The sequence below is a fragment of the Phodopus roborovskii genome, unplaced genomic scaffold (assembly GCF_943737965.1).
Source record: "Phodopus roborovskii unplaced genomic scaffold, PHOROB, whole genome shotgun sequence".
NCBI classification, from domain to species: domain Eukaryota; kingdom Metazoa; phylum Chordata; class Mammalia; order Rodentia; family Cricetidae; genus Phodopus; species Phodopus roborovskii.
Genome location: NW_026126410.1, coordinates 13,553,372 through 13,569,717, shown reverse-complemented (window position 1 = coordinate 13,569,717; position 16,346 = coordinate 13,553,372). Strand labels below are relative to the sequence as shown.

The window sequence follows — 16,346 nt, the reverse complement described above, 5'->3', positions numbered from 1 at the left end:
TTTAAAGTGATTAAATACTCAGCCTACATTTTTAAAAAAAAAATTCATTTTTTACTTTCAGGGTTTTGTTGCTGTTGTTTTAATTTTATTTATTTCAGACAGGATCTTGCTAGGAGCCCAACCTGGTGTGCAACCCTTGACCCTCCTGTCTAGATTAGAAGCATATGCCAACCGCACCTAGCCAACTGCCACACCTATCCAACTGCAGCCTAGTTACACAAACAAAAACAAAAAGTAGGACAGTGTCTCACCAAGGAGGGTTGTATATGGTGGCAACTATCTGTGAACCTAGGACTGAGGTTGGGGGAAGCACTACAAGTTGAGGCTAGCTGGGCCTGAAAGACAAATGACCTCATGAGGGTCACACGCACCTACCCAATGGCTCTTAGGCATGTAACTTCCTAATGTAATGACAAGATAACCCAGTAACAAAATATATACCAGGTAGTGAAAAATGAGGCTGAAAACTTTTAAGGGGACAAAAATCTACACACTAGTTTGGTTTGGGCTTAGAAATATTTGTTCTATAATTTCTTAGAGTGTACATTTATTCACTCAAGCAGTGTTCACTGAGATCCTGCCGTGAGCAACCCTTGATGAGAACCTGAGAAACTGCAATAAGCTATATAGTCCAAGGACTCCCATTCTGATGGGGGCAGGGAGTCTGGGGAACAGTGGTTAATCATTACAACAGAAAGCCTGATGGAAAGATTACAGGCAGAAAAGGTACAGTGCCCGAAGAAGAGTGACAATGGAGACCATGGTCACAGGCACCACGAAGGAGCCAGGCTCCGCTCTTAAGCATCTATAGTTTTAACAATGAGAAGACAAGGCCCACAGTCACATAGAGCATTATTGGGTGGGCCACCACTTCCATCCCAGCCACCTGGCTGGAGATTCCCACTTTCCCCCTCTACCACACCATATTTGTTGAGATAAAGCAAGTAGAGGGGAGGAAGCATTTTAGGTAAGGTAATGAGGGAAAGTTGGACCGAAGATGGATATCTGGAAGGTGCCTAAAGAATGAGCTACAGCCTTCCCTCTGGCAGCAATAGGACCAAAAGCACACCTGTCTCCTAAGCCACTCCTACCCTACTCTATGCCATCTATGGCAAAAACATCAAGTAGCTGAACAACTTATCTGTTCAAGAACTTGGGTTGAGCGAGACTGCAAACAAAGGACTGGTAGTCAAAATCAAATGAGAAGCTCAGTAAAAATTTACAGTTCAATATTAGTTTACAACGTACAACAATGCCTGAGAAATACCCCAAATTCCATATTCAGCATCGTCTTTAACCAAACTTTCTGCTTGCTGAGAATCATGTCCCCCTTGTCCAAATGACTGCCAAAACCAATCGAGTCAGCACGGAATTAATGGGGTTGCTACAATCTTCCCATCTATTTTGCAGACAGTTGATATATTTGAACAAAGAGCAGTCCTTGATATGTATCCTGGGGTAGTTTCTTCAAGAATCTCCTGGGCTTCCACAACAATCTCTTATCTTTATCTGCTTTCCAGCTTGCTCAAGACAAAGAGGAGACTGTCCATAAAAAACACAACTTACAACCTACAGATGTGGCTGCACAGGGGCAGTCTTTGGAGGGAAGAGTGAATCATATTCAATAAAAAGAATTCTTTTTTTTTGGGGGGGGGGTGCATCGAGGCAGGTTTGGAGCCTGTCCTGGAAATCTCTCTTTAGACTAGGCTGGCCATGAACTCACAGAGATCCCCTTGCCTCTGTCTCCCAAGTGCTGGGATTAAAGGGGTGGGCTATCTGGCAAGAATTCTTATGGTAAGAGTTACACAGGAACTGACAGGGTCTCAGACTTGGATTTCTGACCATCCTGACTCCTCTCCCTGGGTGCAGAGATGACATATGTACACCATTGTAAGTGGATTATGCAGTGCTGGGGCTCAAACTCATGCATGTTAGGCAAGTACTCTGTTGAATTCCATCCTTAGCCCTCTAGTCAATTTTTAATGGATTTGGGACCTGTTTGCTTGCAGGACAGTGCAAGGAAAGACATGGTTCTGGGACTCCGAATTCAGTTCTGAGAGTAACCCATCATGGTGCATAGTGACAATGGTTATTTATTTGATGATTGCTATACTCTGGCAGACTAAGGGTTATATATCAATTTATAAGATACAAGGAAAATATTAAGCATGGTGGTACCCACCTATCAACCCAGCACTTAGGAGGCTAAAGCAGGCAGATTCAGATAAGTTACATATAAGACTTTAGACACACAAAGATAGGATAGATGATGGAATATTTTCTTCAAATCTTGCTAAATATTTATGGACTAAATATTGCTTACTGTGATGCTTATTTGATAACTGTTGTGTGATATATTTTGCTTTTTTAAGGTTAAAACCCTTCTTTTAGACAGAAAAGAGGAGATGATGGGAGATATCATTCTATAAATATGTTTCTCATACTGGTTAATGAATAAAGCACTGTTGGCCATTAGGAAAGCAAGATAGGTGGGACTAGGAGATAAGGAGGAAATAGGAAGTAGTTAGGAGGAATCAAGATGGAGAGACTGGGGAGACCAGACGCCTGCGGTATTCCCCTGTAAGATGAGACCACGTGGAAATACATAGATCAACAGAAATGGGTTAATAATTAAAACAAAGCTAGCCGATAAGAAACTAGTACCTGGCCAACAGCATTATATCAAATACAGAGTCTCAGTGTGTTAATTGAGGCAGGCGCGGCGGCGAGGCCATACCAGCGGCGGGCGGAAAAAACCATATTCCTTACAATTCAAAGTCAGCTTGGATTAATCAGTGGCTTTCCAGGACTGCCTGGGCTTCATGGACAAATTTGTTCCCACCCTACCACACCTCCATCCTTTAAAAAAAATCTACAAGTGAACTTTAGTAGTACAGCTGTGTTTAAAGGGGGCACACTCCGTGTTCTCAAGCTGGCCAAACAGGAAAGGCTTACAGAGGGAGAAGAAGCAAAAGAAGCATTATTTAGGGAAAAGCCTCTTTTTTTTTTTTTTTTTTTTTTTTTTTTTTTTGGTTTATATACTTTGTTTCATCTCGACAGACACTGGCCTGAGACACAGCCAGAAACTGAGAGATTGGGGCAGGCTGGCTGTGACTAAAATCCACCTCCACTTAGGTCCAGGGCTGAAGCAGGTGTCACTCAGCCCCAGTGCTCTGCTTCCCACCAAGAGTTTTCAGTGTGACAGCTCAGCATCAAAGCCTGTTCACAGGCTTGACAGACAGATGTCTGTCTTCACTGGAGAAGCTCTGGTTCAAATAGGGAAAATGTTCCTAGGTGAGAGCGGGGGTGGGGGTTTGGAGACACCCTCCCTCTATGTAGTTTACCTTTCTACTTTAAGTCAGAGTAAATAATCCTATGACTCCAGTGACTGTAAGTGACTCTGGCCTCTCTGTGGGTGGATCACTTTATGCCTATTGAAGGATTCTACACCTGTCCTATGTCAACAACAAAAAAGCCCCACGTAGCACTACCTTTTATGCGTGCTAGCCCAAGCACCAGCATGAACAGTGATAACACCTGACAAGTAGGGACAGGCTCTTCACTAAACTCTGCTTGCTCACACTCTTCAGCAAAACTATTCAAATACCTGGAGATGCCAGGAGTTTTCCACAGCCCACAATTAGGGCGTACACAAATAATACACCAAAAGGGTTGTTCGTTAAGGATGTGTTTGTGTGTGTGTGTGTGTGTGTGTGTGTGTGTGTGTGTGTTGTCTCCTTCTAAGGCAGGAAAACCCTTAATAAACAGGAACATTTGAGTGTGGGGATGGCACTCAAGAGCTGCAGTTACTTGGTTTACATTCTCATGGACACACAGCACATCTATGTTTTAGGACACTGGCAATCTTACCATCTAAGGGAGACACTGAGTGCTGGCTACCGTGATAAAGTTTGCCATTTCAGCCTCTAGGATCATGCCAAAACGAATGTCTCAGATAAAAAGACAGCAGAGTTAAGTGATAGTGGTTTTTTTTTTTTTTTTTATTGATATGCTTTTACATGTTCAAGATAGATGCTTTGATGTTTTAGATAGCACTGCCTTTAATTCCCCAGACAGTCTCAGATCTCTCTTTTGGCTTTTGCGTATGCAGGCCTCTCCACCTGGGTGTTCTCCTGCTCACAGTGAACGCACTTCTCATCTCTCTTAGTCCACATCTATCTATACATCGCAAGATACTAACTTCTTTCCAGAAGTCTTCCTGACCTCAGCAATTCGGAGTAGTTGTTTGGGTTTTGGTGATTTCACTCAAACAATGCCTTCAATTTTGTTTTCAGCACGAAATGCTTATCACCAGCTGACAGTTCAGGACTATATGTAATCAGTGTCTGCTCTGAACACTAACTGCTTGGTTCATTTTGCGTGTGTCTGCATATGGGTATACATGGACATAAGTCCATATGGAGGCCAAAGACTGGTACTGGGTACCTTCCTCAATTTCTGCTCTACCTTACACAGAATCTCTGACTGAACCCAGGCTGGCCACCAGCAAACACCATGGTTCCCATGACAGCTGAGATTACAGCTGTGCATTGTTGAGCTCATCCTTCTCCTTTTTTTCCAATTATTTATTTTATTACCTTTAGTGCACTGATGCTTTGTTCGCTTGTATGTCTGTGAGAGGGTGTTGGATCTCCTGGAGCTGGAGTTCACAGACAGTTGTGAACTGCCATGTGGGTGCTGGGAATTGAACCGGGGTCCTCTGGAAGAACAGCCCGCGTTTTAACCACTGGACCATCCTTCTAGCCCCGAGTTCATCTTTAAGTGGGTGTTAGGGATCAAACCTAAGTTCTCATGCTTATGTGTCAAGCACTTTACCAGCAGGACATATCTCCAGTTCTAACCCTCCCCCACCCCATTTATTTTTAAATTTAATTTTGTTCAGAATGATGTGGCATGATAATAAAAGACCCAGAATCAGATATTGGGGTTCAAGCTTCAAGTTGAAGATCAGAGAAACAAAGCAACTGGACACTAGCTCTCACTCTACCTCAGACTGAAAGGGCTGTTCCTGCCTCCAAAAGCTCTCACCAAGCCTCAGACTGCTGCCTCTCCTCAGGGAGGTTGGAGAAGCTTGAGACTTCAATGTCTTCCTAACCTCAGTGTGGCTGGAGAACGAATGCCTGATACTGTCTTATTCCTCCCCAATGCTGGGATTAAAGGCGTGGGATCCCAGGTGCTAACACAGGTACTGAGATTATCTTTGTGTGAGCTGTTCCTCTTTAGAGTTGGATCAATCTTGTGTACATCTGGGTGGTCTTGGAATCACAGAGATGCACCTACCTCTTAATCCTGAGTCCTAGGATTAAAGGTTTGTACCTCCACCTCTTAGCTTCTGGCTGCTGGGATTAAAGTTGTGTGCCACCACTACTTGATCTCTATAGCTTGAGGCTGGCTTTGCTTTCTGAATCATCAAGCAAGCTTTAATAAACCATAAATAATATACCACCACAGAATGAGATAAGTATGTAATTTTATATAAACTTTTTAAAAAGACTTTCCTTCCTCTAGTTTGGTCAAAAGCTTTCTGAACAATGCTAACTAATGATAAAGGAGACTAAGAAGTTACTGGGGTATGAAGGACAAGGCATTATTCACTTAGTGAATGGCATCAAAGAACTACTCTAAGAATCACTGTCCTCGGTGTGATGTGGCTGACTATGTAAGTAAACAAGGCTGAGTGAAAGGTGTTTGCCACTGAGATTAACCACCTGAGTTCGATCCCTTGAACCCACACAGTGCAAAGAAATGGTTCCCCAAAATTGTCCTCTGACACACACACAAACACACACACCCAATTAATAAGTGTAATAAAAATATGAGAAATAAGTAAACACATGAAATGAATATATTAACTTCTCATGTTTGATCCTCACTAAAGGCAGAAACCAGATCACACAGGTGACAGACAGTGAATATGTGGTCCCTTCATATCACACAGGTGACAGTGAGTATGTGGTCCCTTCACATCACACAGGTGACAGACAGTGAGTATGTGGTCCCTTTAACAAGCCATATGGATGGTTTCAGAAATGAGACAAAGAGTCACATTTTATGATCTTCAGTAATCGAAGGGCACAAGGAAGGAAGTCTTTCCAAGCCAACAGCAGAGCCTTTCAAAGCCACTGCCAGTGCTCTGTGCCATGAGGATCTCATAATACCTAATCTGCATAATTGAGATTTATTAACTAAGCTGAATATGATTCAAGATTGTACAAATTAACTTACCTCAACATATGAAATTGGAAATATTCCTATTTTGTCTGCCAGCATTCCCTCAGCCCAGTTTTCATCCACTCTGCGGATCACCGTCAGTACGTCATCCTGAAGAAACAACAAATCATGAGTCTCTCTGATCACATTAAATTTATCACCTAATTAGCATCCTAAATAAAGGGACTGAAGCTTTAACAGTAGATGAATTAAAATTCTGTAATGTGTCTTTAGTACACAATACTCAATGTTTTCATAAACTAAACAGGACTGCCAGTCAATCTGAGGTCTTTTAACTTTTGTTATTACATTCACTGTAGTGGTTGGCAGTGGGGGAGCAAGCAATACTTGCATGTGGATGTCAGAGGACAACATGGGTGAGGTGGCTTTTTCCTACCATGTGAGTCTTAGTGAGCAAACTCAAGTTACCTGTCAGGCTTGGCAGCAAGTGCCTTCATCAACCTAGACATCTTGCCAAACCCTAAGATGTTCTTAGACATCTTTAAAACTGCAAACTTTTACCAAGAGGCCAGATGCTAATTTTTGGAGCAGTAAATTGCAACTCAAAGGCCACCGTCCTAGCATCTTGGATATCTGTTTGAATTGTTCCCAGATATCTCTCGCTATATTTGATAATGCAGATAATGCTCAGTGAAATACACAGTCTACTGCTTCACTTCACAAAAGCACAGTTTTCTGTTTAAAATTCGAAACCATCTCATTAATTCAGTAAATACATTCCCATGTGCTTTTTAAGCAAGGAAATCTACATGTAAAGTAAGAAGTAATGATGTTTCATTTGTTCTTTGGAATTGCATTTCAGCATCCCTGGATGGCACACACACATGCTCCCTTTAAAGTGGCCCAGAAATCTAAACAGGAAAATGAGGCTACAAAAAAACAACATTCAAATTATCCTTCGAAGAGGTCGACACACAAAAGTACTTTCCTAGTGGCCTGAAGCCCGCTTCTGGTATCTTCAGAAGCACAGTAACAGGGTTCACACAAACAATTTTCTTTTTTTTGAAAGATGAAATGCCAGCCCTATTCCAGGTGTGCAGGAATAACCTGAAAAGCTGAAAACAATCTCCTGGATACCTCACCTTTGCGAAGGGAAGGCAATCTTTGTCAGCCTCCTTGTCTTTCACTTCAAAGTCGTAAAGTGCTTTGCACTGAGGTGGGGGCTGAGGTAAAGGTTTGATGATCTGCACAAAGTTGGTGGGGAAAAAGCCGTGGACCCCGTTGACTTCCCCATGGTACCAATTTTCATCCACTTGTCTTCGCAAAATGATGATGTCGCCTTTGCTGAACTTAAGGTCTCCAGGCTCTTTTCCTTCGTAGTTATATAATGCTTTGGCACATGGTAACTGAGGTATACCCTTAAAGAAAGAGAGGGGTGTCAATGAAATAACAGCCACATAATGTCTCTGAAAATATGATTGCATTCTTGTTGTCTTTAAGTCACGATCAAACCTACCAACTTGGCCCTTAGAAGAAAATCTTACATAAAAACCTAATTACATTTACTAAAATCAAATACAAAGAGCATGGTATCTGTATTATCCGAAGTACAGACTCTATGCCTAAATTTAATATAGTGAAGCTTTTGGTTTTGTTTGCCTGGAATTATTGTCCAAGCCTGTTTCCTGGTATGAAATTCAAAAATTCATAAAAACCAAACTTAGTTTTTATACGAATCGTTTATTCATCAAGATAGATGATACAGTTGGAGAAGCAACATTTAAGACAAAAGCCTAATTTATCAGCTTCATAACTTCTCTTAAGCAGATTAGATTTTGGTCAAGCATTTTCTGATGTGACTTTTAATTTGAGAACCAGATCTTAATCTTTTATGAACTAAGTACATATATATTAAGACTACTTTTTATGGCCAAGTATGGAATATAGCAATTAAGACAACCCCAGAGCCTGAGCATACTAGTTAACACTACTTGATACAGCCTGAAGTCACCCGGCAAAGTCACCGTGGAGCACTTGTCTTTATGAGGTTGGTCTTTGGACATCATAGGTGAATGTCTTGACGGCTAAAAGTTGGTTTTTGAGGGACTGTCTTGATTGTTAAGGATTTTTCTGTGTGGGCTGTCTTGATTATTAAGGGTTGGCTGTGTGGGGCTGTCTTGATGAAGGTTGGCTGTGTGGAGCTGTCTTGATAAAGGTTGGCTGTGTGGGGTTGTATTGATTGCTAAGGGTAGGTTGTGTGAAGCTGTCTTGTCTTCATTGTTAAGGGTTGGTTGTATAGGATTTCTTGTTGACTGTTAATTGACATAAGAAGGTTCAGTCCACCATGGGCAGCACCATTTCATGAACATGCATTCCTGAGCTATATAAGAAAGATAACTAAGGAGGATCCTGTAAATCAGTCATCAGTTTTTTTCCCCCCCATGGTTTCTGTGTCAAATTCTCTTTGACTATTACCCAGGGTATATGCCAAATAAATCCTTTACTTGTTGTTTTTGGCCAGAATGTTATCACAGCAACAGAAAGGAATCCAGAACACTAGCCTCTCAAGCTTTATAATCTGCAAGTTTTAGACATGGTCTTTTACAACTTAAGATATTCAACATGTTCTTCCTGGCTAAGTAGCATCATGAGACTGAGTAACACGGAAATGAGATTTTTAAATATTGCAGTCTGGTTTTAAAAGGGAAGTTAAAAAATGTGTGCACTTCCAAGACAATTTAATCATCCAATGAATTCACTATGACACTTCCCAATGGCTTTTGGACCCATCTGCGAACATTAGTCAGCACTTTAAGATGCCTGGCCTCCCTGTAGCACTGCTGCCTATCACTGATACAGAGGATAAACATTGAATCACATACATGTCTAATAATTCACAGAATTAGACCACAACCTTCCACTCCAAGTATCTTCACCCAAGTACCTAACCTTCCGCTCCAAGTATCTTCACCCAAGTACCTGTCCACGTGGAACACACTCATCAAGCTTTTACTTTTTCACCAGGCAATGTGCTACTGCTAAAGACTTTAAAAGGAATAATGCATAGTTCTCCTTGAGGGACAAGGCAGGTGAATCCAATGATGGAAACATCCATTGATAACGGGAAGAGAGATTAGCAGATGGGGAAAATGAAATATTTCCCCAGGGCTGCATGGAAATGTAAGGGGTTGGCTAAACAAAGCTGGGTTAAGGGGGTAAAAAGGAAAATGGGAAGCATTCCACCAAGAGGGAATAGTACTAGAAAGGACCACCAGCAGGGACACAGGCATGGAAGAGCATTAACAACATAAGGTTCAAGAGATACACCAGTGGTATCAAATTTACAGTGGGTCTTGAACAACACTGTTAACAGTCTTGGATCAATAGCTCCCTTTGAGCAAAACTCAAGGGTTTGAAGCCCAGGTGTATATATCACACTGTGGTGCAGGCAGATGAAGCTAGCAGAAAAAAAAAAAAAAATAGAAAATGGGATAGCAGGTAGACATAGCTGTACAATGGCTGATTTCCTTTTAAAGTTTAATCTTTCCAAGAAAACAAAGGAGTACATGTGTTCTTGTTTCCACACTCTACTCATATATACACTCATAGATACAAAGATGATCAATCTTTAACACTTTGGATGGGGACAAAGCTTTAGAATAGTTTCCAACAATTAGCTTGTTTTATAACCAGTCTACCCAGACCTCTTTGCTAAATATTTCTGTTTGAATTAAGGCAAATAGTAATTCTTTCTCTCAAGATGTCATTTGGCAGTCACCTTGCCTTGGCTTGGTCCATGTGATGCTAAGTAAAATGACTCTGAACATCAGTATTCTTGGAAGACATGAGTTGAGCCTTCTAGAAATACTGATGTCCTCCTGTGACCTTTTGGAATCCTGCCTTAAGATATAGCTTCTAATGGCATAACTCTTGCTGCTTGACCTTGATATGATCTTGTAAACATGTCCGCCGCTGTGCCCTCTGGTTCCTCCCACATGCTCTTTGCAATGCCATGAACTCTAATTATATTCTATTCCTATTCAACACCCAATTTTGTGGAAGGTAGAATTCAAATCTCTGTCTATCTTCATTCCATTCTTTGCTATATTAAGTATTTCTGAAAGCCTGGTTATCTCAGTTTAGCAATATTTCCTAAAGCCAAGTTTAAGGAAATAAATAAACATTGCTGGAGAGGGGGGTAGAAGGGACTGACAAGGGCATGACAAGAGATGGAGATAACTCTTGCATCTGATGAGACTGTGAAAGGCCATGGTGGATAGAAACAGGTTCTATCAGTGTAGCTACTTATTGGCTGTGTGACCTTGGGCGGGTGAGCTCCCTGTACCCTGACTGTGTCATATGGAATTATGGTGAGGATTTGGTGAGCTTATGCATTTAAATTCCATGAAATAGCCTAGAAGGAGCTAAATGCTTCATTTGTGAACTATCGTTGTCATCATCACCATCATCACTGATCAGTGTGGAAAGCCTACTTGGTCACCAGTGAAATGGGGTGCTTGACAATGCATTTGTTTTCATGCAGCTGAACCCCTTTTACTCTTGGATGGATTCACACAGCAATTACAATACATGTCTGTATGAATGTATGTATGCATTTACACACATGTATGTATACACACACACACACATACATATACACACACACACACAAACACACACATATATATGTGTGTGTTTGTGTGTGTGTATTTTTCTCTGTACAACGATGGGAAAAATGTTCCTCCCAGGAAGTGCTCAAGATTTTGAAATGTTCATTTCTGAAGCACACATTTGTTTTCTGAGATGAATTCATTCATCTTCTGGTTGCACAGAAGAAATTACAAATTCACTGACACGCACCGTTTAATAGGGGATGGCATTTTAGATGTGGCTGTAGTTCATCTTGACAGGGCTCATGTAAGGCATTGGAAGCCTGCATGAATTAATTGGAAATCCTATTACAAACTCAGTGACAAATAACTCTATTCACCATTATGGCCCGTTCTCTCAATTTCAGCCGCACACACCTCAATTAGCTCTGTTTGGCCGGCTCCACACCAGATTCATGCCAGACAAACCCACACACCAAGATTCAGATGTAGCACTCTTAGAAACCATTTTCAGCTGCTCCTTGAAGAGATCTATAAAGCTTTTGTGATATGCTGATGTGGAAATGGAGGGAATTTATTTCTTTACAGATCATTTCCACACTCCAGTGGCCTAATGGACTTATTAACTTTCCCACAAAGTGAATCTATTAAGTGCTCCTAAAATCATCAAGCATCCTTAATAGAACAAGTAGCAACTGGAAAACCTATTATGATGATGGTGCTATGCATTATGGTTAGCCCGGGGTTACTGGCCCCCATGCATCCAAAACTTCATTAATTCACACTGACTTGCTAAATGTTGACTGCCACGGTTATTTCAGTGATCAATAACCACAGAGAAAGGGTCATAAAACTTATGGCAACCGAACCCACGAGCAGACATTTGTGCATCTGGTAGTGTTTTTCTATGGTGTTCTTTCTTCAATTAAATTCTAAGACACTAAAAAGCCAGTTTGTGTCAAGTTTCTCAAAAGAAAGGCTTCCCACATTAAATAAAATGAATTCTCTCCTGATTTCAAATCGAGCAAAGTTCAGTGATCTTTAGAAAACTTATTCCCACACAGACTGTAGATGATTAAGGATAAATGGTTTAACGACTTGGAAGAGCAATAAAAGAACACATTTTCCTGCAACATCTGAAGGGGAAAAAAGCAAAACAATTGGTTTGAAAAAAAAAAAAACCCTGGGACTAGTCTTGTGGGTAAAATACATCTCAAGCCCAGGGAGGCAAGGCCTTCCCATTCATCTCCTCCGAAAGGTCTGAGAGTCGTGTCATCACCCCGGCCTCTGCCCTCTGTGCCTTCAGCTGCTTGTCTTCTGGATCCTCACATCAGGCCAAGGCCCCGGAGGAACCACAGGGCTTAGATTTCATTTGGAGACTTTCACTTGGCTACACATGAAAGGGAGGCTTAAAAGGAGAGAAAGCCAGAGAGAAACAGCACTGCAGTCTAACCTGGGGTGTGCGGCTGTCATTCATGTAGGCAGCCTTATCAAAAAGCTTGCCAGAAGAGAGACAGGCCAAGTATTAGCACAACTCTTTGTCAGCAGCAATTTCAATAAATGCTGAATTATTAATTTGTTTGTTAAAAAAAAAAAGAGCAGGGCAGTGGATCCACTTTACTTTGCAATTAATGTTTGCTTCTGAATTACACATTCAAGTTGTTACAGCTGACATTAAACCCCTCACACGATCAGCACAAAAATATTTGTGATTAAATGCTTTCCACTTTCATCTCTGCACCATCAAGCACACTCCAATATATCTGGCAAAATGTTACTTGATGAGCCAGCTGAGAGTCCAACAGGTAAATAAAACACTCACTGCCAATTTATTTCATGGACTCAAAATGCCAATGTCCAGATATACATGCAAGGCGGCCTCTCTAAATTCAGGTGCCTTCATGCATTTCTTACTGCTCCATAAAGTAAAAACAGATTCAACGACCCACTGAAAAGAAAGTCTAAAAGACTCTCTTACAGCAGGAATGGCTATAAAATGTGAATTCAGTTATATCCAAATTGGCACTTTGCTCTGCCTGATTCTAGCTCAACTTCCAAAAACTTGTCAGAAGAAGAAGAAGAAAAAAAAAAAAAACAAACAAACAAAAAAAAAACCAGAGGAATAAAGAAACAAGACACAGTAGTACACACAGAGAGGTACAGTAGTACACACAGAGAGGTAAGTGGCATGGTGGCTTAAAAATTAATTTTAAAAATTAAGTCATTTATTTGGGTATGTGTGCATCTGTGCATCATATGTGAGTATGTGTGACCTCTACAATCATGTAGGGATCAGAAGACAATTTTGTGGGGTCCTAGGGATTGAATTCAGGTCATCAGCCTTGCACAGCAAGCTCCTTTACCCACTGAGCCATCTCACCTGGCCAATATAATATACTTACTGGTCATTAAGAATAAAGCTTTGTTCTCAGGGTGTCCAGGTCAGCTCATTACCCAAATGCGATTGGGTTCTCACTTAAAATGTTTCAATTTTAATAGAAGGCCTGCCAATAATTACTACAAGCTATATTTCCAAAGCAGTTGGGGGAGAGGTATTTGGGCATCTCAGATCTGTTCTTAGACCATGTGTATTGTTTGTTGTTTTCTCTAACACTTACACGTAGAAAGCATTATGACACACGACTATTACCACCTCCTTAAGCTTCTGCAATCTCACTCATCCCAAATTTGTAAACAAAAACTTATGTGTAAGTGCTCTGCAGTGATGGATTGCACCCCAGAGCTCTAAATATCCTATCATAACTTAAAACCTACCAGTGCTTTGTAAATAATCAGCACTTCAGGGGAAAAGCCTTCCCCACTTACTTTTATTTATTTATTTTTTTTTTAATTTTAGGGTGCCCAGGAACCAACACTGGGCTTGGATCCATGCTAGGTAAGACCTCTCCTTCTGAGCCACACCCCAACCCTACACACATCCATTCTGTCCATTCTCCTGCCCTAGCACCACACGCATGCAAGCATGCATGCACGCGCACGCGGCACGCACACATACACAGCTGTTTTCTTTAGCTTTCTCTTGAAGCATGCCTCTTTATCTAGCCAACCTTTCTCCCCTACTCCAGACCTGGTTTCAATTTCACTCTAATTCAAGAAGGTGGACTGACATAAGCCAGCCTAAGAGGATGGATAACAGGACACTTTGGTACCAGAAAACAAAAAGCTTATATTTTAAAAAGTGAGAGAGAGAAAAAAAAACTAAGACGGAGAGGTAGAAAGAACCAGCAAAATGAAACCACGGTAGCAAGAATAACTCCTGAAACATGGTCTTGTCAATATCAACAATGTCTTTACTATCTAGCGATGATCCCCAGTGACCTCTTAAATCAAATTAATGTTCTAAATCATTGGTTTTATGGCCCTCAGCTTGGGTTGACCGTTCCACCTCATATTTTCCACCCCCAGCAAGCAAAGCAGTTGCTGTCATCACCTCCAGGCTCACACATGCTATCCCCCCACCACCAGAAGTTATTGTGAGCAGCCCAAGTCTCCTGCCCCCAGCCCTGGTGCTCAGCCAGGTTTTTCTACTCTCTACCTGCGACTGTGGAACAATCTTTGCACACTGCAAATATGTATTACTCTAATTGGTTAATAAAGAGCCGATTGGTATATATCTGACCTTGGGTGGGACAGCCAGACTAGGAGGATGCTGGAAGAAGAGGGGCAGAGCCTTGGGAGTCCAGAGGGAGATGCAGAGGAAGTGGCAGATGTACATGTCCCACTGAGATAAGGTACTGAGCCATGTGGTAGAACACAGATAAAAATATGGGTTAATTTAAGTTGCAAGAGCTAATTAGTAGCAAGCCTGAGCTATCAACTAAGCACTTACAATTAAGTCTCTGTGTGATTATTTGGGACCCTGCTGGCAGGACAGTGCTGATTGTTGGTGGAAAACTCTCCCTACAACCTGCAGTTGATAATCACACATCATTTCTTTTGCTGGCATTTTTTTTTCTACTTGGGATGGCTGCTTCTGTTGTTTGTGATGGTATAAATGAGGCCAAGATCAGACAGCCAGGTCTGGTGTGGGTCAACAGGTGGTCCAAGCTCTGTCTCCTTGCAAAGATTCTCCCCACCCCATCTAACAGAGGTGCTGTCCTTATGTGTACCCAAACTGCCCTACTCATACTATCACACTATTTACTTTACTCAGTATAGGACCTGTCCCCACCCCCACCACAGCATCCTGTACTGTGGGACTAGGTATTATCCATCTTGATACCCTGAACACCTACCTCAATGTCTGTGAATAAATTCTAGCTGGAATGAAAAATAAATGCTGTTATCCCTAGAGGGCTGAATGCTAACATGTGGATGGACAAGTGGAAGAAAATTATATTCAGGGAAAAGCAAGTAAAAAAAAGACAGTTGTGTGGGTAGGTTTAACAGCTTTGAATATACTGTACAGTACACATGGTCATCTATTTATGAGTCTCTAGGGCTGACTGCTATGTTGTCCTTTTGAAGTTATCTTCCATGCACCCGCTGTGTGCTACATGGCAGGCATGGGATTCTGAAATGTGAGTGGCATATGAACAGTAAAGGAGGAGGCACTCCACTCCTGGAGTTCTGGGAAACCTGAGACCCTCAGAAGGGATCCAGAGACACCTAGGAAAAGTGAACAAGTCCTGCTAATTGATAGCCACATCCACATACAGACCCACATCCAAGTACAGAAAGCATTCTGGATGTGAACAGTTGAATGCTTTCTGTGAAGCAAATTGCTGGCATTTGAAAAATGTAAACCAAACTATGTAGCAAACCACAGCAAACAAATATTTTCCTTGCAAATTCATTCAGCGGTTATGAGGAAATAGTCCTATCGCTGATTTATAGGTTTTTCTTGGATAGTCTTAAAAGGGGAGTGTCCAACTGACAGACAAAACTCTAAAACAAATCTTATGAATGTCTTTAAAGGGATACAGTAATTGGGGATATAATTCCCTGCAGTGAAATGCAGGAAATTCATGTCACTCACTGTCCTGAATGTTTGTTTGCTATTTCACTATGTGCTACACAACTGAGATACTATTTTGCAGAGAGCACTGAAACTTACTGGGGAAATCGGCTGCAGTAACTTGATTTACTAGCTTGATGGCATGATGGGAAATATTTCCTGGCAAAATATAAAGTGTCTGCCTGTTGGAAAGCAATTTGGTTCTTGGTAAAGCAGCTGCCCTTTCCCTGCCCTGTACTAAACACCTCCCCTGGCCTGGGGCTGAGGGTTAGACAGACAGGAGTGGCCACATATCAGGAACTCTGTATGTCCTCACAGAAACCCCGGCAAGGAAGAACAAGGAGAAGGCATAAGAGTAGCATGTGCTATTGTAAATATCTTTCAAGAATCCAAATCAAATCTGATGACTTGATCTCATATTTGTGCATGTATGTCTTTGTGTTTTAGGACCCTGGAGGAAGTATGCCCACATAACTTAAATAGTGAATGTGAAAAATAGTTTTTCACAATTAAAACAACATTGCAATAGATCCAAGCATGCGTGGTCAATAGACAAAAGGGCCAAG

The 16,346-nt window shown here is 41.4% G+C and overlaps 1 protein-coding gene across 1 annotated transcript in view; it reads right to left on the bottom strand.

Moving 5' to 3' along the window:
* Positions 1 to 16,346, bottom strand: part of Sh3rf1 (SH3 domain containing ring finger 1) — a 155,612-nt gene that overhangs the window by 48,663 nt on the left and 90,603 nt on the right. The window contains exons 3-4 of the mRNA XM_051182466.1: positions 7,335 to 7,610; positions 6,247 to 6,342 (exon numbers count right to left, since the gene is read on the bottom strand). Of these exons, the coding sequence (XP_051038423.1) occupies positions 6,247 to 6,342; positions 7,335 to 7,610 (372 nt within the window). The remainder of the gene's footprint in view (positions 1 to 6,246; positions 6,343 to 7,334; positions 7,611 to 16,346) is intronic.